The sequence below is a fragment of the Anomalospiza imberbis genome, chromosome 1 (assembly GCF_031753505.1).
Source record: "Anomalospiza imberbis isolate Cuckoo-Finch-1a 21T00152 chromosome 1, ASM3175350v1, whole genome shotgun sequence".
Lineage (NCBI taxonomy): Eukaryota > Metazoa > Chordata > Aves > Passeriformes > Viduidae > Anomalospiza > Anomalospiza imberbis.
The window spans coordinates 114,856,322-114,883,547 of record NC_089681.1 but is presented as its reverse complement, the minus strand read 5'-3'; the positions used below and the strand labels follow the sequence as shown (position 1 = coordinate 114,883,547).

The following is a 27,226-nucleotide window of genomic DNA, read 5'->3' as shown; positions in this document are numbered from 1 at the left end:
TTCGTAGGAATTCTCAAGGAATTTATTTGTATATGTCCACACTCAAAGAGACAAACTAGATACAGAGACTTAAAACCAAACTGTACATTCTACCTACATGCTTTTCTCTCATTCTTCTGTGATATTATTTTCTTGTAAAAGATGCATAGTAAAAATAATTACATAGTGGCCTTAAGCAGTTACAGTTCTTAGCAAATAAAAAATGATAGCTTTACACTTTTAATATTTTAAGCCCCCAAATGGTAAACAGGAACATTATGAATATGAAGAACATTAAGAAAGTTCCTGCAGCTATTCAAAGATTACTCTTCTACAGAGTCTGCAAGAAAAACTGTTGCTTTTGGCTTAGCTGTGAGCTCCCTGTACTTCTTATGTCAAGGTAAAGATAATAGATGAAAAGGTTGCATATGTATAAGAGGAGCTTGGGAGTGAAACAGATGCTTTAAATTGGTCTCTCTGAAGCACTGAGAGTGCAGATGGGAAATACACTATTAAAATATTGCCATTATATTACTTTTACTGTCTCTAGTCTGGAAGGAACGGAGGTCAGGTAAGGACTAACTTGTTTGGTGATTCACTTAAGGCAAACATTAGCCCACCCAGGGCTAATAAAACATGCTTAGAAACAATTTTACAGTAAAATATACTACATAATAAGCTGAAAATAGCCTGTAACAGCTGTGAAGCATGAAAGGGATAGCAACCCCTGAACCTGTTGTCTTGGCTGGTGCTCCAAAAGCAGCATGCTTTCACCACCAAAGCTACCAGAAGGTAGAGGGTGTAGACATCTGAAATGAATTATGTATTTCAGGAATAAGAAAGAGGCAGAAATCACAAAGACAGAGCTCAAATTTGGTTCTCATTCATATCTAAGACCAAACTAACATGGTTATTAAAGCTACAGTAATAGTGTAGGGTTTATTTAAACTAAGAGATAAGAGTGTTTCAATGTCATCAATGTTCATTGAAGTTAAAAAATAAGACAAAAACCCAAACAAAAGCAGCCAACCAAAAAATATAAAAAAAAAAAAAAAACAAAACAACAAAAGCCACAAATGGATATGTTGTACATGAACACCTTGTCCATCACTAAATTCCTACACCTGAATATTCTCCCTTAGAAGTTGGAAAGAGAGAGCAGATTTTGTGAACTTTTTTGGGGACTTACATTACAGTGAGATCAAACAGTCTCTAGAAGACATGATTTTATTCAATTGATGATGCAAATTGTTCCCATAAAACAAATTGAATAGTCTCATCTTAGGTGAGATGAATTCAAACCCAAGTATGATATTTACTTGACTTATTTGTGTGACCCTTATTTTTTTTTTAGCTCCTTCATTTGTTTTGAAAAAGTAGGGAATTGAATTGTTACATGGATTGAATGGAACATTAAACACATAAATAATTGCAAAGGACCTTAGATACCAAGACTTCAACCATTGTCACTTGGACATTGTTTGCCCTTCTTTCCTCCTCCCAACTCAAAGTATAAAATCCCATTTATATAGCTACTCTTTAGGAAGCTTATAAAGAGAAGTCTATCTCTCTCTCAAACTGTAAGTTCCATTTGGACATAAATAGCATTATCAACTCTTACAATTTAAAGGACTAGTGAAATCCCTTTCAGTGAAAATTCAAGGAGTACTTGTAAACATGCTGAGCAAAGAGCATCTTAACAGAAATCATTTGCTTTTCAGGAAAAATACAGTAAATGCAATATACTTCAAAAACATCCAAAAAACCTGATGATACGTTCTTGCATTGCTAATGAAGCCCATGAATGACTGTAAACATTAGTTTTACTTTTCAATAGTGTTCGATAACAAAAAGTTGAGGAAAAGTAGAAACTTACCTAGAAAATTCTAAACTACTTTTTCAAAACTTTTTTGCTTGGTATTCCTCAGAGCAGTAGGAAAAACAACAGTCACACGCCTACACTGTTAAAATCTTGACATATCTATTCTCCCTCTTCTATATTCTCTTCTATAAAAACCTTTGAATATTATTCTAAAGAAACATTTCCAAAAACCATAACTACATACCTTGAAGGCTGAATTCTCATTGTCAGATTAACTTCCGTTTAAAATTTAAAAATTTAAAAATTAAAAATTAAAACATATAAAATTTTAAAATCTAGAAATCTGAGTAAAACACAGTAAGAAACATAAAAACCTGATTTCACTGAAACCAGTTATAATTTCTACAGGAATAGGACATTTTAAATGAAGGTTTTTAGCTTACTTAAAATAGATATGAAATTAAAATATTCTTAATAATTCTCTTCCGGCACAGCTCTTTCTATACTGACCCAACTTCATGAAAGATGTAAACCATGTTTATAGCTTCCTCACCCTATATTTTCTAAATGAAGAATCATTTTTGTGTCCCTGATTATGGAAGATCTATCTACTGATGATGAATTAAATGATGTAAGCAGCTTGTTGTAAAAACATTATATTTTCAAGCTTTCCTCAGCTTTTGAATACATATTTCATATTTGAAAGGTAATGTTATATGGTCCAAGGTAATCTTGAAAAGTAAGTTACTTGAAAATCATACTGGGATTGTAACTGTAGATAAATTAAAACAGTTGCATAGTCATAAACAATAATTAATTTATTTCCAAGAAGACTTTTTGACTGTTACATGCAGATCCATTATAAGCTAAAAAACAGATGCATTATAATACCATATTATCAGCATCAATTACAAGAGGTCTGATGAATCCTTAATTATTTAATTCTGTGAAACACAAGAAAGGGAAAAGGTGATTCTGGTATGTCAATGTGAGGAACTTAAATGCGAAAAACTGAGGTGTCTCTGAAATAGAGATAAAAGATGAACAAAAGTTTTAAAAGTGGTAAAGTTCAGACTTAGTTCCTTAAATTCCACACTTCCAATGTCTAAGACCTGTTGCTAGACAGAATTATATTATCAAATTTCATCATGCCTTTGCTCAATACTTGCTCATTTGAAAAACAGTTTACAGATTTATTTCTATTTAGGCATATCCCTACACAGAATCAAAATAATATAAACATTTAAAACTAATTAATGGCACTTATTCTAATTTGACATTTGCCAATTTTTGCTTTTATTATAGAAGATGAATCATTAGCCATCAAAGCACTATGACAATGATAACAACAACAAAAAAGCCATATGGTCATTGCTTTCAAAACTCCAAAAGTGTGACTGTCATCACCTATCAAAAGCAAATAAGAAAAATGCATTTGATTTTCCACTTAAACTAATAGAAAATAATTATACCTTACTGGAAATAGTCTTTGTAGTTACTATGTACTTACTAAAATTCTGAGCGAGTTTTTTGGTACTGAGAAGAAAAGTTCTAAATAATATCTACACAGAAAGTCACAATTTACCTGGAAAAGAATCTTCCTGTAAGGGTGTTGCTTTGATGTTAGTTGCTAATTAATGCTAACCAGAAACAACCCCTCCCCCTCAATCTAATCAATTCCCAAAAAACCCCAAACGAAAACCTATATATTGGTAAAGTTGTGAAGACCAGCTTCATGCACGTAATACTTAGTGTGCCAAAGTCTTTCTTCCACTTCCTAATCCAAAACAGCGCACATCAAATTTGAGATCAGGGAAAAAATCCTAACACAAGTCCAGATGCATATTTTTACAATGACAGTTAAAAGCAAAGAAACTTTAATTAAAAAATCAGACTAACAACAAAAAACCCCTGGCATTTGCACAACCTGTATAAAAACAGACAGCCAAAATTTAAATTCATTCATCTTATTTCTGATGTAGAGGGATAATTCTTGTAGTTATTCCTTAACTTGCCTGAATTGTCATAGATGGCTGAACAGCAGAGGTGTTCTGATGTGTGAACAGAATATGAGAACAGAGAAGAAACAGCACAACAGATGAGTGCAAAGACTGTAAACTCATTTTCTTGAATATGACTTTTAGTTTAGTTAGATGCATCGGCAAATTACTTGAAAAGTGGTATCAATGCTTAGCAACTTTCCGATGACTACCAAGTGGCCTAATTTTGTATTAACATTAGAAAAAGAAATTGATTTACAGTGGAAGACTATTTGCTGTAGCAGTTAATACTAAATTTGTATGCCTCTATAATTTACTTCACTTATGGCTGTCTCTTATATTAATATTCATTAAAAAAGTCCTCTTCTAATATTGCTTGATTTGACAGGAATGCATTAGCTATGACAAATGCTTTATAATGTGCTCAGACAATATTAATACAAGCAGAACTTCTGATAATTGCTGTTACTTGAATACAAAAATTTTATTTTTTATTTGAATTTACCCTCTTTTTTCTTCTTCCAAACTTTTTGCTAATGAAAGTTTTGATAACTATACATCAGTCAGAATCATGCCTAAGCTCAACTTGGAGTGCTAGACCACATGAAAAACTGAACTGATTCAGTCCTTTCAGGAATTTTAAAGTACAAAAATGCGATGATGTTTTGGTTTGGGGAGGGATGTAATCTCTATTTTATGTTAGAGTAAATAAATTTTTCCTCCTTAGGAGATTACTTGCTCATGAAAGTTCCTTATCCATATGTAATCTAAGACAACAGTCAGAATGTTTACTGGCTAAAGTAGAATGAATTTGGCTGCCAGTGTTTCTACTGCTTTACACAATTGTTATAAGGTTTGGCTGGAGAAATAGGGCCTGAAGTTTCAGCAACTACATAAGTAACATACTACCACAAATGGCATTCAAATAGTGCAACATAAATAGATAATCATATTAGTCTATAAGGTCATACTGCAAAGATACCCATTCAAAAAAAAGCCAAAAAAACCCCCAAAATGCCAGCAGTATTTACAGCACCCTAATGTAACACAATACAATCCACAATTCAGCATTTTTAAGAAATTATAATTATAGCTCAACTTCGTAGATATGTTCATTAACTCAGAACAAAACACTAAAAACCATGTTGTTGTAGAATGGTGCTACCAATGTTCTTTGCTATAATTGCTAGGAGTCCATATTATTCTCAGGCAGAATTGCCAAAAATTGGCACCAAGAACATCAGAATCAATCCTCAATTTCTTGTTTTCTCAGATATTAGTATGATATATTTTCATAGTCGGAGGTGCCAGAGTTGGCCGGATAAATATTTGCCATGTTCATTTATAAAATGAGGCATAGTTTAAGACTCTGCTTTCTAAAAACCCAAGCCCCAGCTCATCTATGCAATAAATATTCAGGGAAAATATTTTAATTTATTATATTAATGGATATATTGATATCTAATATCAATATTTCTGATATCAAATATGTATTTAATTAAAGCAATAAACCTGCTGGACTGCCAATGTTTGAATTGAAGAATTTATACCTGTTGTATAAACTAATACATTGTAGAACTAATATGTTCATGGTGCACAGTAAAGCATGTGACAACCTCATGAAAACTTACACATAAAGACAAAATAGAGGAAAACAAGAATGTTTTGTAGCACCATTTTAAAGCAGAAAATTCACTTCAATAGACTGTGCTACATTAATTATTTTCTTTGTATAAAAGCTGCCATTGTGGGGATTTGTGAGGGCTGGTAAACTCTCCTTCTCAGAGAGGCCACAGTCCCTTCCTCTATGGAGACAGATATGTGCATGGTTTGGCAGATGATGTGGCACAGTACAAGTGCCCAAAATCCATTTTTTACTTGAATCTGTTGGGAAGTATACAAAAAAAAAAAAAAAAAAAAAAAGAGAAATACCAATAACAGACAGGCATTTCCTGTACTTTAGCTAAATCGTGAAGCTCTTCATAGTTTTCCCTTGGTGGTTTCTGGGGCACTGAACAACATAGCTACCAAATAGGTAATGTTGCAACCTCCTAACTCATAACTGGAACTTCAGGAATTCCTTCCTCAATTCCACTGGGTTTTCTTCCCACTTTTGCATATGTGAAAGTGCCCCAGCTTTCTGGATTTTTTTCCACTTTGATAATCTTAATGCTAATGAGTATGATAGTAACACAATTCATTTGAATTGAAATTGAATAACCCATTCTATTAGCCCAGAAATTCTCTATTTATTCAACTCATAACACTATATCAACCAGTGATGAAAGTTAAATATACATTTATGCAATGGGCACTGGGGAAATTCTCTTTAACCTCTCCCTGACTTTTTGCAAAATTCTATCAATGATAATCAAAACTTTTTGATCCACTTAAAACAAACATTCCATTCAGAAACTCTTGATTATATAAATTTCGGTAGTAAATCTTTAAGGATTCTTCTTCAGGGTACATGCTCTTTGCATTTACAAAACTTCACAAGTAGTCTATTAATAATTCTACTATGATGAGTTTCAGCACTTCTTTTTTAAAGCTGGAAACTATGTGTTTGACATCATAAGTATGTCTGATCTAGAAGACAAGCAAGCTTTAGCCATAAATGAAGTGGGAAAACAATAAAAAAGCTGTACATGACTGCATTGCTAATGAAGTCCTGCGCTGCTTTATCAGAATTGTTAATTTCCTAAGAGACCCAAAAGAGGAATCTTCTGTAGATCACACTGTTGCTTCACTAGTCTTTAGCTAAGATAGGGTAAAGATGTGTTCCAAATAATAAATGTTATCTGACTTATAGAATCACAGAATGGATGGGTTGTAAAGGACCTTAAAGATCCTCTAGTTCCAACCCCACTAGCATGGGTATTATTTCTCATAAGAAATTTATTTTTCTAAGAAAAAAAACCCCAATAGGTTGGCAAAGAAAACTCTTTTACAAAAACACAATTGTTCATATCTAAAAGAAGAATTTGGAGTATCAATTTCATTATTCTGACACCAGTCAACCCTTCGGTACCACAGAGATGCAACTTCCTTCCCCATCCACACTGCACAACTTCAAACCCAATTCAGCTTCTGGAAGCCTCTTGGGTGATGATCATGCTGAAGTAAAATTAAACAAATGAAATTCTTAAACTCTCTGTGAAATGAATACTTACATTTCCTAATATTTTTTCTGGTCAATTCATGAAATTTATTGCCAATACTTCAAATACTACATTTAAGTACTTTGGATATTCAGGTCAGAAAAAGTCCATTAAAATAAAACAAATAATAATTAATTATTCAGACAAGGAGATGAAGCAGTTAGTAATATGTGAGGTCAACTACAAATACTAAAAATAAATGTCTTGGCTCAGTTCCCAAATAAATGTCTTGGCTCAGAGATATATTTAAAAAACCCAACCTCAACAAGAATTAAAAAAAACCCAAAAAACAAACCCAAAAAACCACCGACATCACATGTACCACAAAACTTCCTTCCTCTGATAAGATATCAAATCTTGTCTCTTGATTCAGATGCTGCCTAAGCATGTAGTAATGACCTTCAGAATGTTAAGCATGTTCTTCAAAGTTGTCCTGAGGGACTGGGTAGGTAAAAGGTGGGCTCAGGCACTGGAAAGCACTCCCTGCTGACCATAAAGCACATGTGCACACAATAGCTGCAGCTCAGAGCATGGTGACACACTGCTAAAGGAAGATAAATGAACTCCCAAATATGTAAGGCTAGAAATGCTAGCAATATATCTCATGAGTTCTATAATGGCAGGTATCTTGGCTCGTTCAGTGTCCTGTCCGCAGCATATAAGGAAAAGACTAAGTTCTAAGTAGCACAGCTGCATATAAGTGCAGGAAAAGAGAAACTGTTCTTTCCAACTTTCTGGTTTGGCTGCTGGGTTTGTTTCAGTTTGTTTGTTGAGATTGGCAGTTGCTTGGTTGGTTACTTTTTTTTTTTTCCTCTCATAAACAGCAGTCAGTAACAAACTCAATTAAAGTAATAGAGGCAGAGGCTGAAGATAATGCAAAATATAATGACCTGCTCTGCATGAATCAGATTACTACCCACAACACTTGAATTTTTCCCCCTGAGTATTCTCATTTCAAAGGCTTACTTTGAAGTATCCTGGAAAGCAAAGTTTTGCATTTTTAAAAATCTCTTTAAAGTACTCTAAAGACTGTTACCTGAAGGAAACAACAAGAGATTTCCAGTTACAGATGGTTCTTCGGGACTATTACTGATTGACAAAAACATAGCAGTTGACAACAATGGTGTTACTGCCAATTAGTAGAAGTGGGCTAATTCAAAATTCCATTAATTTTCTTCCTTTGTTTAAAGTGAGCTAGGAATTGTGAAAAGCTTAAACCAAAATGACAGTGGATGACAGTCATGAAGCAAGTTTCACAGTTGTGAAAGAAGACAACCAGGGACCTTGATTTGGAGCTAGACATAAAATTGGATAATTAAAAGGCAGTACAGTTACATTTGGCATTTGTGAACAGCTGTCACAGTGGACACCTTGAAGAATCCCCTGGCACAGGAAAAACAGGATGAGAATCTCAATTTTTGTGCAGTGAAACAAATGTTAAAACTGAAAAATTATCAACAACAAAAGAGTAGCAGACTGGGTAGGCTTCCTTTAAATTTACCCAAACACACTAGTTAAGTAACTAAATATTACTAATTATGTCGTGTGGATATTCAGCTAGATGGCTGTTTGACTTATAAACACTTCACATAACCTTAAATAGGTCCCGTGACTTTGAATTAAGAAGGCATTCAGATATCTGCAAAAAAATTAAAAAATTGATGGAGCCCTTGTGTAAGTAGAGGATGCACCCCCAAATCTGGTAACAGTTTTGTCAGTATGAACTTTAATTCTACTTCATTAGTTTCCATACTGTTCTGCTCATCTTGGGTATAATTCACCTTCTCCATGCAGTAAAGGGGTTACCACTCTCACTGGTGATACTTGAAGCAGGAGCTGCAGGACCCAGTACACAGGACCCATCTAAGGCAGGCAAACTACAGTGAGCAAAAAGCAGCAGGAATTAAAGCCCTTTTATTTCCCCTCTTCATCTTCATAAATAAGTATCTGACCACCCAGGTATCATGCCTGAGTTTATCTACACTTAAACAAGAACATCTACCTGACTTGTGATGGATCCATCTTGTAGATGGATCTCATAGATTATTGTGTATGAATTTTCATGAGGGAAGTGCCAGTCATAAGCTTGCAGTAGCAAAGCTGATTGTTATCGTTAAAAGTCCCCAAATCTCAGCAGTTTGAAATAAAAGACCTGATTGACATTATGAGATCCTGGCAGCCACGCCATTGATTTGTACAGAAGCTTTGTCCAGGCAGCATGCTTCCCAGGCTGTGAGCATTGCCACTCCTCTGTGCACATGCACCAGAAGTGTCCTCACAACGAATCTATTACATCGTGCTGCTCAAGTGCACTCACACCAGACATACTCTGTGAGGGAGATAATGCACTAAGCCTTCTCCAAGCCATTGCCCTTGCCCTGCGTCTGATGTTAAAACAAGAACTAGCAGCCACAAAGCACGTGCAGGAAAAGCATAACAAGGGTGTTCGGCAAGATCTGTCACGTATTTCAAGCTCCCTATGCATTGTCATCAATAGTTGCTGATATCTTCTGATATGTGAAAGCAGGAAAAAAGTGAGGCCACTTTTCCTGCTGGGAAATATTGGTTTTATTAAGGGCAACTCCTTCAAGCAAATTCAACTGGATAGCCGTAGTGGGCAATCTGTTGATGAAACTTTCAGAAGGATCTGCTAAGACAATGCTAGAAACTTGCAGCTATTAAATCAGCAGAGCAGAAAATGAACCAGAAATAGTAAAAAGTAAAGTATAGCAAAGGAAGAGATTAAAACTGTGTGGCAGCAGTCTCAGGAATCCTCTGATAAGGTGAATGAGTTGAAGAATTCTTTTGAGTGCTCTAATTTAAGAAAATAGTTTTTTGCAAGTAGAAATGAGATAATTTGAAAAGTATGATTTAAAAAAGTCTGATTTCTTAAATTTGCTCTCTAATACTTAGCTGGAAACATGGGTTGCTCAAAGTAACCTAACTGTCTATGCTTTGATCAGTGCAGACCTACTGGATTAAATAAGTAAATCCTTCTGAATCTTCTAAAATGCTTATTAGAGGTCATAAAACTAATCAGAGTTGGAACAAAGATATAGAACAAGGAAGTGGAAGCAGTACTAAATTCTGATTGAAAGAAGTAATAAGAATGCCTGAAAGTATACAACTTGGGAATTAAAACACGAATTTTCCTTCTCAATTAAAAATCTAGTAATGACAGAAAAATAAAATCTAAAGTAGGTGTACTAATAGAAAGAAATTAACTTTCCAGAGAAATAAAACATCTTCAATTATCTGGAGTCAATTTTGTGACATAATTAAGTACACTGAGACAGGATACAGTCAGCTTTGCTCCATAAAACCTTTGTTTTTTCAAACAAAACTATGCCAGCAACTATGATTTTCTGTGTTTTTACTTAATCAAACACTATTCATTTGTCCAGTGCTGTACGAAACACAGAAAGAAAAAATCATATGACCTTAGCAGGACTTAACTTCAAGAATCAGTTCTTCAGCTTTGAAAATGTATGTTGTTTGACTTCAGTCAAATTGAGTCAAATTGGTCTCATATTTCAGTTTAAGTACTAAAGTTTTTGCCACTTGGAGGACTTCATTACAGCAGGTCTTGAGTAATACACAAGATCTGCAGACTCAAAGCAGCAAAACATCTTTTTCTGGGTGTAGTAGGGAAAAAAAATTTGAAACCATAATTTGAAACCTGAAATACTTATTTTCACAGTTTACAATGACATAAACCAGGATGTTTTCCAGAGGACTTTCATTATTGATTCTTCAGTTAAACCTAGTAGCTTCATTCAAATGAATACCAGAATTCCACATTAAATTTTGTATATCTTAGAATCCTTTTGAGGATTATACAACTTTTATCTTGATTGTGGAATAAGGGTAACTATTTCCCACTTCCAATCTCTGGATACTGTCACATCTCCCAAGTAATAGGGATTGTTTTACTATAAGATTAGTTTCTTCATGCTAGCTTTTATACACTGTAATAAAAAATATTTCTTACTTTCTCTTTCATAAATACTCAAGTTGAATGCATCTGTCTCATTAGGTCTTTCCCTATTAAACCATTCTTAATTAATTGTATTAGATCTTCCTCAAATTTCCATTCTATTTGATGCCATTCTTTGGAAAAAAGTCCCTAATATATTTAATTTACAGCAATAAGATAAACCAAAACCTTTGCATCCCTCTATCATGCTAAAAAAAGTATTTATTCCACAAGGCTGTCTGGAAACATCAATACACTGGTGCCTCCTGTGTAGCAGATATTTAGCCATGTACTCCCCAGGCAACTTCATCTTTACATTAAGTCCCCCAAGCTTTTCAATTAATTCCATATGGTACTTTACTGTATTAAAAGCGTTTGATGCACTGAACATACAGCTCATCTTTATTACTTGCCCAAAATTCTAGTTTTTGTGCCATTTGTAAAGGCTTTATAATTGCTTGCAGGTAATGGATGATGTAATATTATATTATAGTTAAGACTTTATTCCAAAAGGATTTCACTGGAATATTTCTACACCAATTTGTATCTCAAGATTGCATTCCAAGGCCTACAATTAGCAAGCTTAAATCCACTTAATATGTTCCATATTCATTCTGTAGCATTCCAGTATCTTAGAAAAATTTTAACCTCTATACTTTCTAGATCCATGCAAACACAAAGCACCCCTTACCTCTTATCAATCAAATATGTAATCTCATAAAAAGATTTAGGTGGGAAAGTATGACTTGCTCTCAATTCATATTCATTGTCATTATATAATTGATTGCATTTACTTCAGTAGTCTAGTTCCCTGCCAGCTGCTGCTTTATTTTTCAAGAGATTAGTGTCAGGCTGATAGGCCTAAAAGTATTTGATTCATTCTGTTTACCTTTTGTAAGTATTGACACAACATTAGCTTTCTTCTAGTCTTCTGGATTTTCTACAGTGTCAACAGTGAACAGAAAAACATAACAGCTTGTCCAGAATGCTCTTTATCTGGTTCTTTTAAAACCATATGCAAGTTTTCCTGATCTGTTGTCTAATTTATTACTTCTGATTAAACATACTAAATCTTACCATTAGTATGGAAAGAATTTAAACATCAGCATCATCATTAAGTTTGCATGAGCAAACTGGTTTTGTCCCCTCTCAAATTAAATCAAAGACACAGCTCCTTGGTCCTGTTGCTCTTAAAAGTGCCATTTTGCTTTCTTTGATGAGTCTATATTTATTTTTGAATCCATTTTTTCCCTATAATACTAATTTGCAGTTCTTAATTTCAACTTACATAAATTTTTCTAGCTCCTTTAATTCTAATTCAATTATGGACATGCCATAAAACAAGAGCTTTTAATACTGAGACTGTTATTAGATATAGCACAGTGGAGTACAGAATGCACAAAGATGAAATGAGAAACACACAATAATTCTTCAAAATGTTTGAAACCCTATATGAATCTTGAGAATAAGACACTCTGAGCACACCTATCCTGAAGTTATATGTGTTGCCTGCTCGAATTTTAACCTGCAAGCAAAGCACTTAGTGTACGAAAAACTACATTAAGTCTAAGAAGCAGAGAGTTCAGGTGCATGAAGACGAACTGCATATTTACATTCCTCCTTAAACAGATATTACAGTCACAGCTATGCTTTGTCTCAAAATAACTTGATATTTGCTGGTGCTGCAGATACCTTACTAAAATTTAACCTAATTTTCAGCTTACTTAGATGAGTTGCAAATGCAGTGGTAGCAAACCTTAAAACAACGAGAAGTTAGGAAAATTTTTGTATTTTGCCATATATTCACTGATTTAAAACACAATAATTTTTTTTCCTTCATGGATAGGGGGGAAAATGGCAAGAAGAGAAAAAGTCTTTGGTCCTGTCAGATATTTACATTGTTTGACTGTTACCAAATATCAAATGAATATTTATGATGCCTAGCTCCATTAGTACAGCAGAGTGGAAGGTATATTTTAGCAAAAGAATGACACAGTAGGGAGGAATTTCACCTTTAAGAGTTCTTTAGCTGAGGAAAGAAATCACTGATCTGCACAGACTTTAAAAACATTATAGAAAGTTGTCCAATACCGAATAGAACACAGCATAAATAGAATTGTTGCAAAATTAAATTGTTCTTCCTGTTCTTACTATAGATTTTAATACTACTCACTTTTGCCTTTTTTTTCTGAAAACACCTACTATATGTACATAGAATAATCTGTTTCTAGAAATAATGATTTCTGCTGCACTGAGTTCTTGTCACATGAATGGCAAATGAAATGCCAAAGTCTGGGTAAAGCAGATTGCCCTGCATTTATTAGTAGAACTCTTGCAGCTATGGATGTCTTTAGATCCCTCTGAATGGTGCTATCAGGTGATCATAAAGCAATGGCTCCAACATTTAGCTCAGTACATTTACTCATTTCCTTAACCACACTCTCCAGCTTTCTTGATCTAAGCATGGAAAGAACATGAGATGAACCACAAAAGGAAATAATCTAAGCAAGATCTAATGCATCTTTGGAGATTTGGTTGGTCTTGCCTTAAAACCATCACCTCCTAAACAAATCCAGTCCTCAACAAATAACTGACTGATTACAGATTACAACTGACAACAGATAACTGACTTGACGTCAGCTTGGAACAAGATGGATCACTTGAATGAAGACCTACCTTTTGTTGCCCCCAAAACAGACTCTTCTCATTTGAAAAATTCCATACTTGGAAAAACTCACCACCTATCTGAGAGCATTGGATCAATAAGTTTCTGCTCCATTTCAAATTAGTCCTTAAACAAATACTCAATAGTAACTTGTTTCTGAAACTGATGCTTTGCAATAAAAACTTGAAAGGAAATCAAGGACTGCAATTATTTTTTAGAAATCGTGAAGGCTAGAACTGAGGCATCTTCATACCCATCCTCCTAGATAGTGTCAATGCCCTTCCCAACACAACAACAAAACACACCATGCAGAATGTGTAATTCAGCAGATATGTGCTGCGGTGCTTGATTTGCAGCAGTACTGATGAATTTCTTATAAACAGACACCTAACAAACAGAAGATTACTCCCAAGATTTCCAATTGTTACTACTTTGTGCATGCAGCAGTCAAGCTGACTTTTCCCTTAGATAGAACAAAAGACTCTATTGAAATTTCAATAGAAAAGGCTTTTCAGACCTCTGAACAATACCATTGTCAGTACTGGACTTTGATACAGATTCAATAGGCTGATACAGATGTTATGACTGACAGCAGTTTCCAACTGCTGGATTATTCAAGCATAAAATTGCTGTGAAGGCAATGGCAATCAAAAGCAGCTGGGTCCACAGAAAACACATGGTGTTCATATGATGAAGCTCTCAGCATACGTAGATGCAAGCAAAGAAGGATTTTGTTTCACATTCATGATCAATTGAGGCACACATAAATTACTGTAATTTTTATATCGTCATTTAGCTACACTCTGAAAGAAAGAAAAAGCTCTAGTTCTACACAGAGATCAAAAGAGAAGCTATTGTCTTCCAAATTGCCATCAACTGCTAATACAAAATTGGTACAACAGTCTGTGGAATGCTGATAACATTTAGTGCTGCACTTAGCTACAGATTGTCTGAAGTATGGAAAAGTCAAAGCATAGATTATTTAAAGTGAAAGATGGCATTGCATGCTTAAATTTTGCTGGTTTGGGTTGAATTTTCCAGGCATGTGATAAAGACAATTGATAATTGTGAAATAGTAATTTCTAATTCCCAAGTAAATGACAAGAGAATTAAAAAGTAAGAACATCTCTTTCAGATTAAAACTTCTTTTAAAGAATTTTTATTCAAATAAAATTAAAAAAGAAACTGTTCAACTTTAGGAATTGGGTGATTGGGAACTGATCCATGAAGACCTATAGCTTATTTTGAAATTCATCTGTGTTCTGCTAATCCCCAAGCAATTGCTTCTCCTTTATTATTTCACATTTGCAACTTTTGAATGTTCCATGTAAAATATCATAAACAAGTAAAAATGAAGTAAAAACCCTTATAAATTCAAACTTCAAGGTCATTGTTCTATTTTGACGTGTACTAAAATGTTGACTTGCAAAGAAAAGCAATTTACATCCAGTATCTGAAAAGCCTGAACCCAGAGTTAGCCTGTTAATTTTGCTGTGCCCTAAGCAATGCTGAAATGATCTGAAGAAATCACTTGCCAAAACAAAAGCACGCTTTATGATAAAATAAAGCATATGGAAACAAAACAGCTAAGTTAAACAAATAGACTGCGCTGAATTGTATTCCGAGATTAAATGTCCTTAATATAATAATTACATATACAAGGGTACCCACAGTCTAAGCTGTAAAAGCAAATTGCACAACTGGATCATACAGTAAATTGTTTCTGCATACACCAGCAGATTTGGAATAGTATTAAATACTATTTTGAATTTTAAATACAGTTGACATAAGTATTATTGTTAGAGATAGAATTTCTTTCAGTTAGAAAAGATTACAAGCAAATCTGCCTGTAAAAATTCTGATAAATAGACAATGTTAATATTATAAATACAGCAGTATATCTTCTTAAGCTTTCCTTGAGATAGAAAAAGTTAGGGTAGTTTGGCACTAGGAACAAAGGATTAGAGAGGTAACTTAAAGAGCAAACCCAATAAATATAATAATAAAATAGGGTAGGTACACCAAGCAATACCAGAAATAATCCAGTAATTCTTAATATATGGAAATCACCATAAACATGAAACCCTAGCCATTTCCGAAATAAATGCTTATTATAAACAGCTGAATGTGAGATAAAATTAAATTGAAAATAAAAGGAAAGTAGAGGGGACTTCCTTTCTATTATAGGTTCTGGAGCTGAACCAGGAACTGCACAGATGCATCTGTGTACAGAACTAATGTAACACATGAAAAGATTAAAGAAAACAAGCAAGGTGTGCTAATGCATGGTACTGGAGGAAAAAACAGGTAAGTACTGGTCAGAGAAGGGCAAATATTTGTAATCAAACATGCAGAAGCATATTAATATAAATAGTAATACTAGTCTTATGTTTTCCATCTATAAATATTCACACAAGCAAGTTTTCATTTGAGCACCATGTTTGAAAACTTTTCTCTACAATGTAGGAGAGAAATTTTGAATCTTAAATAAAGCAGTACCTACTAATAACAAAGAGGCCTTTGACTCCTTACTAGAGACGTGAAGGAGACACAATGGTCTAATAAGGACATGCTCACTCATGTTGCAAACAAACAAACCAAAAGCAGGAATCTCAGACCTAGTAGACCAGGATAAAGGAGTATTTGAAGGAGGACTTTTCCTTGGTCAAAGGAGGCTTGGGTCAGAGAACACCCAAACAAACATGACATCCACAAGCCTAAAAGGTCCTGGCTGGATGCATCTATGAGTCCTGGAAGAGCTAGAGAACACCACAGCTAGGCTTCTCACAATCTTTGAAAGGTCTCGGAGAAAAGGAGAGGTACCTGAAGGCTGGAAGAAAGCAAAGGTCACCCTGGTCTTCCAAAAGGGCAAGAAGAGGGACCCAGGGAACTACTGGCCGTTCAGCCTCACATCAGTCTTTGGAAAGGCACTGGGGCACCTCATTCTGCAGGCCATCCCTATTCAGATAGATGACAAAAAGCTGATCAGGAGTAGTCAGCATGGATTCACTGAAGGTAAATCATGCCTTATCGACCTGACTGCCTTCTATGGTGAAACAGCTACCTGGGTAAATGAGGGGAGAGCAGAAGTTACTGTCTGCCTTAACACTAACAAGGCTTCCAACACTTCTCTCTACAACATCCTCATAGAAAAACTCAGGAGGAGTGGACTGGATGAGTTGACAGTGGCGTGGATTGAGATCTGACTAAAACCGGAGGGTCATAATCAGTGGGACAGGGTCTGCTGGAGGTCTGTCACTACTGGTGTTCCCAAGGTTTAATACTGGTCCCAGTATTGTTTAACTTGTTCATCAGTGACTCGGATGGAGGGGCAGATGCCTCCCAGCAAGATCACTGATGACACAATGATGGTAGATGTGGCTGATACCTCAGAGGGCTGTTCAGTCCTTCAGAAGGACTTTGATGGGTGGGTGAGATGGGCAGAGAAGAACATTCTAAAATTCAGCAAAGACAAATGTAGGTCCTGCATCTGGGGAAGAATAACCTCACTCACCAGCACAGGCTGAAAAGCAGCACTGCAAAGACGGACCTGGGGCTCCTGGTGTACAAAAAGCTGTCCATGAGCCAACAGTGTGTCCTGGAGCCAAGGAGGCCAATTATGTCCTGGGGGACATTATGAAGAGCATTGCCAGCAGAAGAAGGGAGGTGATCCTGCCCCCCCTCTACTCAGCCCTGGTGAAGCCACATATGAAGTGATGTGTTCAGTTCTGGGCTTCTCAGATACATGGAGCTCCTGGAGAGGGTCCAGAGGAAGACAGCAAAGATGGTTTAAGGGACTGGAGCATCTCCCCTGTGAGGAACAGTTGAGAGAGTTGGGCCTGTTCAGCCTCGAGAAGAGATGACTGAGTGGGGACCTCATCAATGTCTATGTGTATCTGAAGGGAGGCCGCCAAGAGGATGGAGCTAGACTCTTCTTTGTGATGCCAAGCAGTGGGAAAAGAAGCAATGGGTAGAATATGATGCACAGGAATTTCCATTTGAATGTGAGGAAGAACTTTTTTACTGTGCAGGTGATCATTATTGCCCAATATTTTTTAAAGTCTTCATTTATGATCCAGACAATGGGGCAGAGTGCACCTTCAGCAAGTTTGCTGATGATTAAAAACTGGGAGGAGGGTCTGATACGCCAGATGGATGGGTTGCCATTAAGAGGGACTTGGACTGACTGGAGAAATTGCACAATAGAAGTCCCTTGAAGTTCAATGAAGGAAAGCACAGAAGTCCCACAGTTGGGAAGCCATTACTCTACACATCATTCTGGGCTGGAGGCTAAGCATCTGGAAAGCAGCTTTGTGAAGAAGGACTTGGAACCCTGGAGGGCACCACTTGAAAAATAAAGCAACAGTGTATATAAATAAACACCTGATTAAGTCAGGGAATATAAAATACAGAGACTCTTTTAATTGGTGCCCAGCGACAGAAAAAGTCACAACAGACAGAAACTGAAATACAGGACATTGGACTGGAACACAAGAAAAACTTCTTTGCTCTTCTTAAGAGTTGTCAAACCCTATGGTTTGCCCAGCAAAAGATTGTGATAGTCAAAACTCAACTGAAAAATATACTCAGTATCCTGCTCAGGCTGACTCTGCTTTGACCTGTAGGGATGGCCTTGTCAATCTTCAGACACACATGATGATATCCCTTCACAGAATCTCAAAAAATCTGTCATCCTCTGGTATTTTGGCTGCCAAACTCATTTTTATGAGTTTTTTCCTCATATTTTCCTAAACCTTTCCATTTCACGCTATCTACCTTTCTTCCTCCTGCAAAGTTTACCCTGAATTACCACATCGCTTCTGATTGCTTTCTCCCCTCTTTCACTTTTATGTCCAAGGTCTTGCCTGAATGAGTGTTCTCTCCCACTCCGACTACTCTCAATTTCATAATTATCCCAGCTGTACTGAAATTGCTATTTCAGGAGTTTCATCTGCTGACCAGCAATATCCTACATCATCTGCTGACCAGCAATATCCTACCACATCTTAAACAAAACAAAAAAAAATTGTAATGGGGTAATGAAACTAAAGTTTTTTACACAGAAGACTTTTCATATGTGTCAGTAGGGGAAAAATAAAGAGATCTTATGCTTTCACCAATGCTGTTACCCACACATGTTTGGAATCTGAAAAAAACCCAACCCTCTTCCTTTTCCTTCTAATCCATCCCTCAGTGTATTCATTTCTTGTGATGCCTTTATCATGTTACCACTTCTTTAAACACCTGCCTGTTACATTTATGGTGTCTCCTCCTTAAATTGTTTCTCATCCTATGTGAAACTGTAAGCTTTTTAGGACAGGAACCAGTACTTTTTTCTCTGACAGCACAGGGGTCTCTTAGCTGTTAAAACTGTACTAGTGATAGATGATTTTGTCTGTGCCTTGGCCCAGATACACACTTTTTCTGCTTATCACATTTTTGTCTATTTTTAAGAGCTGTTCATTGCATTTAAGTACATAGGAGTCAAGATACAGTGTAAAAAATTCAAAAGCAGCATTAAAGACTTTGCCATACTGATGATGTCTAATAATATATTTTTCCCCTTTGAAAGGTTTATTCCTTCTTTTCCACTGATACCAAATAATATAACTCATACTGATTTCTCTGCTGAATAAATAAATAAAAGCAGCCCAAATCTTCAAGACTTAACTTGTAATAATGTGGTCATGGGGTGTCCTGCTTAGCTCCACATAGCTTTGGAAAAGATTAATATTTAGATGTAGGCAACAACTAGAGGGACATAATTTTACATGGGTATAATATTGGTGATTCAATCTATTTTTCAAAAATCTAAGTGCATGACAATAACCTTACTGGACATGTATTTTAATTGGGATGATAGAATGCATTCTATCTAAATATATTTTGACAAGTGCTCTAAAGTATCAGTCCTTAAAACTGAAGATATGAAGCAATTTTTGAAGAAAACATGCTTTTTCAGAAAGGAGGAGTGTGGTATGAACATGTCCGCTGAACAGAGAGAGACTTAGCTTTCTCAGGATTTTTCCTGAGAGAAGCTGTGAGAGAAGCAGAGAAAAGAATGATCAAAACAATTCTTATCTCATTTGCTGCTCCTGTGTTTGAGTACATTTGCTGCGCCTGTGTTTGTGGAATGTGTTATGGAGATTGTTTACCCAAGGTGATTGCTTGATTGGATTCTGGTGATGGTGTTTTGGATTGATTGACCAATTAGGTCACAGCTGTGTTGGGACTCTTGGCAGAGAGACTCACGGGTTTTCTAGTTAGTTTTAGTGATAGTTCTTTTTAGTGTAATATAGTGTAATATAGTTTTGGTATAATATAGTATAATAAAGTAATTAACTAGCCTTCTGATATCATGGAGTTCTGCGCATCATCATTCTCGCTGGTTGGACACTGCATTTACTACAGAGGAGCAATTTGCAAAGCTATCAAAGATGTTTAACAATTTCCTCTCAGGGAATATTTATGCATGTGTTTTAATATATAGCAAAAATATGCATTTTTATTGTCACACTTGAATTGGAGAATCAAGAAATAGTGAACTCTGGTTTGTATAATGCCATAAAGTAGGCTTCTCCTTGTAATGCTCACATTTTCTGTTTTTCTGTCCTGACTACCCATGTAACATAAAAATTGGTAAATACAGATAAAAGAAGTGTGTTAAATAGTAGATAGGATAAAAAAGTTCTCACATCTTGAGAATTGCGTTGCCATTATATTATATCTTCATGATGTTTTATTACTGCAAAGACTTCTCAAGTTCAAGCCTTCTAATTATTCCAAAAGTTAGTTAAAATGAAAAAAAGATTAATGACTTTCACAGAATGAGAAAAACTCCCTCATATTTCATGCTTTTTCTTTACCACATAATTTAAACACCAGAAATCATGTGTGAGAGGTTCTAAGGAGTTAGATTATATTGTGAGCTGCACAGTGTCAATAAAACACCACATCTAACAAAATAGTTCCAGAATAAGCAACATAACAAATTACCGCTTTAGCCCTTGATTCAATTTGTATACAATGTGGTTTGTTTTTTTTCCCCCACAACCCTTTATTGCATAGCAGCACAGATTTCCTGATGACATTTTATTTACTGTAGCTGCTAAGGGCACACAGAACCAGTGATCTGAAGTCCTGACCAATATGCTGTGACTGACATGCATTTCAGCATTTAACCCCTGCTGTAGATGATAGATAAGAAGTGATATGTACTCAACCCTATACTCAGTGAATTTGGGATCAACTATTAATCTTCAGCAGACAGATTTAATATACTGTAGAAAAATCTTTTGTTCCAAATGATCACAAATACATGGACTTAGTAACGGTCTTCTAGTTATGAAAGATTTATTTAGAAATTATATTAATTAGTACAACTATTCCCTGAGAACTGATATTATTATTAGGATGTTTGACTTTTAAGGTGATAATTTCTAAATGTAGAAACTCACACAGTGCAATATATTCTGATATTCAGAATCATTTTGCATTTAAAAGTTCTATCAAGTTAATACAGGACATAAGAACAACCAGAAAAGAAATAAAATCCAATTTTCATAGTAGACAGAAAATGTCATCCTTTTGGCTATCCATTTTTTTTTACTCTCACCATGTATACATGCTTGACAAAGGATAATTTATACCAAGGATTTTATTCTGTTGCCAGTCACATCAACAGTGACCTGTAAAAACTGCATCTGGATAGAACTGCCTACCTTACTTTGAATGCCACTAGTTGAATAGAGCTTTTGGCAGCAGTTGAATATGGCTCTCAATAATTAAAGAAATTGTAAGATTTTTTGGTTTTTGTCAATTAACATCAACATGTAACTTTTAGAACCCCATTAGGGTCAGTGTTTCTAACACAGAATGAGTATATGTACTTGTATACATATATGTATGTCTACACATATTCTATGAAATGAATCCAGGAATTTGCAACCACTGTGTAAAGCTGAAGAAACTCCAGCATAGACCACTGCTTCTTTGTGCAGCTGGATTTCTGATATTTTCTTACTTATGCTGATATAAAAACTGATTTGGGCTACTGACCTTGGATACAGGACAGTTCATATATCTTGTCAGGGATCTAATTCAGAGCTTGATAGAAAAACTCAGATTGGTCTTAAGGTACATTGGAAAATCCTTCAAACTTACACAGCATAAGATAAAAGCTTTTGAATAATACAGTTTAAACCTTTAAAAGAACTTTCTTTTCTTCAGTTATTTTCTTAAACCACTAGATCATATTTGGTAAACAATAAATCACTCTTTCACACAACATCCTCCTTCCTGTTCTAAATATCTCAACAAGTAACATCAAAAGAAACTTTTAAAGGTATTTGTATATTTAGAAATACATATTTCACCAAATAACTTTTGCCATTTTTCCTATTCTTCCATACTTAATTTATTTCATCAGACAAAACCTCTCAGAATATTTTCTTGTCTTTTCTTGTGGTAACAAAGACAAAAACAATGTAGCAAATATTTCTTAAAGCCATCATAATGAGGTTATAAATCTACATAGGAAAAAGAAAATGCCATCTATAATAGTAAGTTATAACTAAGATATATTTATAGAGAGAGATAGACATTGAGCTATCTGTCTATAACAAATAAAGTGAAGATGTATCTTCAAGAAAGTACTGCATGTGTCTGCAAGGTATTTTCCTGTTGTATTATAGTTGGTTATTGCACGTCCATTTACAATGCTGAACTTACTGTATCAGAAGAGGTTCCAAGCGAGCCATTTTCAGCATCAGTAAGTAGATCTCTGATGTTTCACAGCTTTGTTTTTTTCCTCCCATGGTTATTTTTGCCTTGCTTGTGGAGGGGGATTGGTTATGTCTAAATGTGCAAACTGTATCCCTTTATACACAAGAGCAGTCATGACCTTGTGGGACACTAGACTACCTCTCAGTGACCTTACAATCTTCCTTTGAAATTTCCAACAATAGCTGCATATTTAAAATGCGATGTCAACCCAATCCTGCTGACTTTACAAATATGTAGATTTTATTTGCATAAAGAGTCACTTTTACCCACACAATAATTTAAACATTATTATTTCAGTATGAAGACTCTTTTAAGCAGAATAATTGGCATCAATAGCACTTACCTGATTGTGTGGAATAGAGGTTATGCAGCTATTTTCCATTTCAAAACCATGCAATAGCCATTTTAAAAAAATAATGCAATGTTTGAAATCTATGAAAATTAGGTATTTACTGCAAATGCTTTTTAAGAGGCTTCTAGACACAAATAGTGCAATTTGTTACATTGTGGTTAAAAGAAATGTGCCATATATAATTATTGATAAAGAGATAGTGCATACAGACCAGGAGGTTTAGATCAGTTGATATGTTAATCAAGTAATGAGTATTGCATTCCATCATAAAAAGAATGTCAAGCCTCTTTTCACTAGGAGAAATCAGCTCCATGACTATCGGATTATCACCAGCCTACTGAAAGGACTTAAAGAAATCAACATCACACAGAAAGATGGATCGAGCATGAATCAATGTGGCAAGCACATAACCAAACAGACATGGAATTAAACAAGAAGAAAAAGAAATACAAGCCAAATCAAAACTAAAACAAACAAAACCAACAAAGATTGTCGCTTAACCTGTTTTGTCAGAGCTGGTATTGATGGTATTGGTAGTGATGGAAGTGAAGGTAGTCTTTGCGCTGTCCTTGGTAGTAACAGATTTCTGCTTATTTTTCATGGCTTCCAGTGCTTTGAGCTTCTTGGCATGTTTAGTGCCTTTGTAGTGGGCCGCAGCCTGGCTCTACAAAGGAGAACAAAATGAACCATGCAATCAGGCTCATTTCTAAACTGGCATTCTCTGTATTAGTACAAATACAGACTACCTTTCAATAATGGGTACCACTTACATTATCCAAGTAGTGACCAAACAGAAAATTATAATTAGAATGATGCTTGCAAAACAATGGAAAAAGTACTAGAGCCACGCAAATTCAATTAATATAGTATATTACTGTATAACAGTAGATTAATTTTGACCAAAATTAGGTTGTTTTAGTCTACCGTTCTACCATTAGTTTTTCTATTAAGATTTATGTTGCTTTCACATGAAAAAGAAATCATTCTCAGGCAACGGGAAGGATGGCATTCTCCTCCCGATAGCTTTGTATTTTTCCAGTTTCCATTTCAAACTAGAATTTTTATCAAAGCTTCTTTCAAAGAACACTTTACTACTAACAGTGGTATCAGCAACTTCTCAGCAAGGACTGACAGTAAAAAACAAACCAAAAATACCCCAGCCCAAAACTAAAGCCCAAACAAAAAGAAAGCAAAATATAAAACACACCCTTAAAAGACCATCAGCAAAGACATAAATGAATGTGAGGCAGACAGGTAATTATCTGGCTTTTTAAAAATAAATTTAAAAATAAATAAAAAGAAAGGATTATTTTTGTTCACCTGCTACAAAAGCTAGTGTTTGAAATTCAAAGCCAGGAGCATCCTTTCAGAGGAGAAAGCTCCCACAAATCCTGTCACAATCCCAAATATATTTTGGCTACTTCATGTTGCTAAGCTAAAATAGATTTTTATATGCACTGCTATTAAAATGTACGCATTACATTACAAATAACTTTATTATTTCAAGAGTTATTACCAAATTTATTAATTTAATATATATGCAAGTACATTTTAAGATTAGCATTTGAACTATTAGATTAAACCTTATAAAAAATCACTAAAATTTGGATGAATAGTTAGAGTTTTTTTCTTCACTAATTATTTAAAGTTTTATAAGAAAGACAGTTGTTCAGTTAATAAGTTGACAGTACGAAAAATTGCTTATATCTTTCCTTTTGAACTTCAAACTTTATGGAAAGTAACTCCTTTATTACTTGAAAGAGAAGTTAAGACTTCAGAAATGTAGTCAAAATTTAGCTATTACAGAATTGAAAAAATGAAAAGTAACCATTCTGGGTCAGCTCAAGGACCCACAAAGGTCAGTATTTTCTTTTTAGAAAACATGAAACATTAGAAGTTATTTAGAACATAAAAGAAAGGCAAATGCTTTCTATTGTGGAATTAAAAGAATCAAAACATGTATATGGAATTTAGTGGCTATAAACCTAAAGTGTCAAATGGGATAAAAAGACACAGTCATTCCAATCACTAAGCTGCTCATGTAGGTAGAAGAATCCTGTATTATCTGGCATTTATTAGTCATTAGACTGTTATTTAATGCTATTTGTTGTCCTGAATTTTGGGGAGAGGAGTTCTAGTGACTAACTATCACTCTAAGGATACATAGAGGGAATTATGACTTTCAGCTTACATGAAAATTCCTTGATTCCTTCCAGATGCCTGAGATTTGAAAAGCATAAGGTAGTAGGAAATAAGTAGGAGCCCTTGTCTAAAACCAATTCACAATACATTTGTAAGTGTATACATGTGTAGATGTACACACACAAACACACTCTCTTGGATATTGGGATGCATCATTCAGTTTGGTTGAAAAGCCAGTTTCTCTATACCTAAAATAATGTAAATATTGTATTAGGTACCCTTATTGAAAGAACACTGGACAGTGAAGTTTTTAATTAGAAACAACTTGAACAGAAACAGCACAAGCATGCACCTTTTACAGTTCTCAACACATAACATTGAGACATACTGTAAGCCAAATACAAACAGTCAGAGGATGTTAATTATAATCAAACCAAAAGACCAGTGTTAAGTTACAATGACGCATTAAAAATGACATAATACTGTACACCCTTGTGTTGCTATAATGTCAACTATTTTTAGAGTTTCTAGTCAAATTTAATCATCAGTCAGCTTCAGATTCTGACTGCACTTTTTTCCCCTAACTAACAGTGTCACTAGTTAAACATCTGAAATATATTCACAACATGGTCTTTAATACTGAACTGTGAATGCTGATATTAGTTTGATACAAATCTCAGCTTTCTTCACAGAATTGTTGGCAGAGAACCCCAAGTTTAATTATTCTGCATCCACAGCTCTCTCCAAATTCTCTCAGCTACGGTTCCACAAAGGTTATCTCAAGTTTTATGTTGGATGCTGAAGGAATATATAATGAGGGCCTATGCAGAAATTGGTGACCTTTTCATTGCTCTGAAATAGATGAATGAAATTACTCTAAAGTGGAAACACATTGCTCAAATTTACAGGTATGATAGCTGCTATGCAGAGTTGTCCATAACTCACTTCCCACAGAGTGCTGCTAGTTTACCCAGCCTCTACTTAAATAAGGTCTTCAAGTCTTTTCATTTAAAAGTTAAAATCTCCTTCCTCTGCAGGGACATGAAGCCACCTAAGCTTGTTTCAATATAACTGTAGCTGGCATGTTAATAGGAGTTCTGTGTGAGAGCAAACAGATTGCTCCTAAGCATTTAACCAGCTCCAAATTAGATTATGCTGAGCTTTTACAACTGAACTGGAACCCTAATTAAAAAGACAAAAAAAAGAGTTCTTTCATTATCTTTCCTTGCAAGAGTAAGATGTAGGAGATGCAAAAATATTCACAAATACATTTTTCAGCAAAGCAACATAAAATATGGCACCTCACTGAATAATTTCTTGCAGCCTTTAGAGAACCAAAATCATTCTTACTGTTTAAATGGCTTTTACTTATAGCCTAGAAAATTCAGTGCTGAAAGAGTATTTACTTGTAGGATGAATACAAAAACAAGACAGATAATAAAATATAATTATTCCAAACTTTCATGCCTAATTAAGCAATAATAAGAGACAGCAGAAGAGAGAAAAACAAGTTAAATACTAGTTTTTGCTGCTAACCATGATGTTTAACTGAATAAAGAGACTGTACCCTCTCAGAAAGGTGAGAAGGGTTTCCTTCTGGAACCCTTTTACAAAAGAATACACTAGAAAAATACTTTAGGAAAGACCTTATTTCTTCCTTCACCAGAGTTTCCATGTTTGATGCACAGAATTAAACCTAGCACTGCAAAGACAAGTTACTCAGCTAATGCCAGTGATGAAGCATGAGAAATATGTGAAATATTGCTGGTGTCATGTCATAGAGAACTTCAGGAAAATATATCCGTTTTTGAGAAAGATGTCCCACATGGAAGTAAAAATTATTTTTTTATTATTTATAATAATAATATATAATCATGCAAGATATAAAGAACATGAAATATGGTAATAATATCCTGTAACTAATATAAATATATAATTTTAATAATTTTTATTACTACTTTGTATCTAAGTTGAAAACTCAAGAATCCTTAAATAAATGTTGAGGATCCTGATCTTGAAAATTGCATGTAGACAAACTGTGGTCTGTGGGAACTACTTCAATGAAGTGGCAAAATGTCTGCTAGTAAATCACTTTTCAATGTTATTTATAATGACCTCTTGCCTATTTGAGCAAGTATTAGTTGCAATTGACTGTACAAGTCAATTTAAGCATCTCCTTTTTTTTTCTTTGGTTCCATGTACCAGTGTTAAATAATTAGGGACCTTTCTAAGCCATACATTTTATAACCTTGACAAATTGCTCAAATATAAAAAAGGATTTGTCTATAAAATCTGTCTGTATATTTATGTTATAACCACACAGATAAACATACTGTAAAAGAATA

At 34.8% G+C, this 27,226-nt stretch overlaps 1 protein-coding gene across 8 annotated transcripts in view; it reads right to left on the bottom strand.

The window, feature by feature from the left end:
- Positions 1–27,226, bottom strand: part of ZNF385D (zinc finger protein 385D) — a 419,164-nt gene that overhangs the window by 41,493 nt on the left and 350,445 nt on the right. For all 8 annotated transcript variants that reach the window (XM_068207228.1, XM_068207236.1, XM_068207262.1 and 5 more), the window contains one exon: positions 23,241–23,403. In XM_068207228.1, coding sequence (XP_068063329.1) covers positions 23,241–23,403 — 163 coding nt within the window. The remainder of the gene's footprint in view (positions 1–23,240; positions 23,404–27,226) is intronic.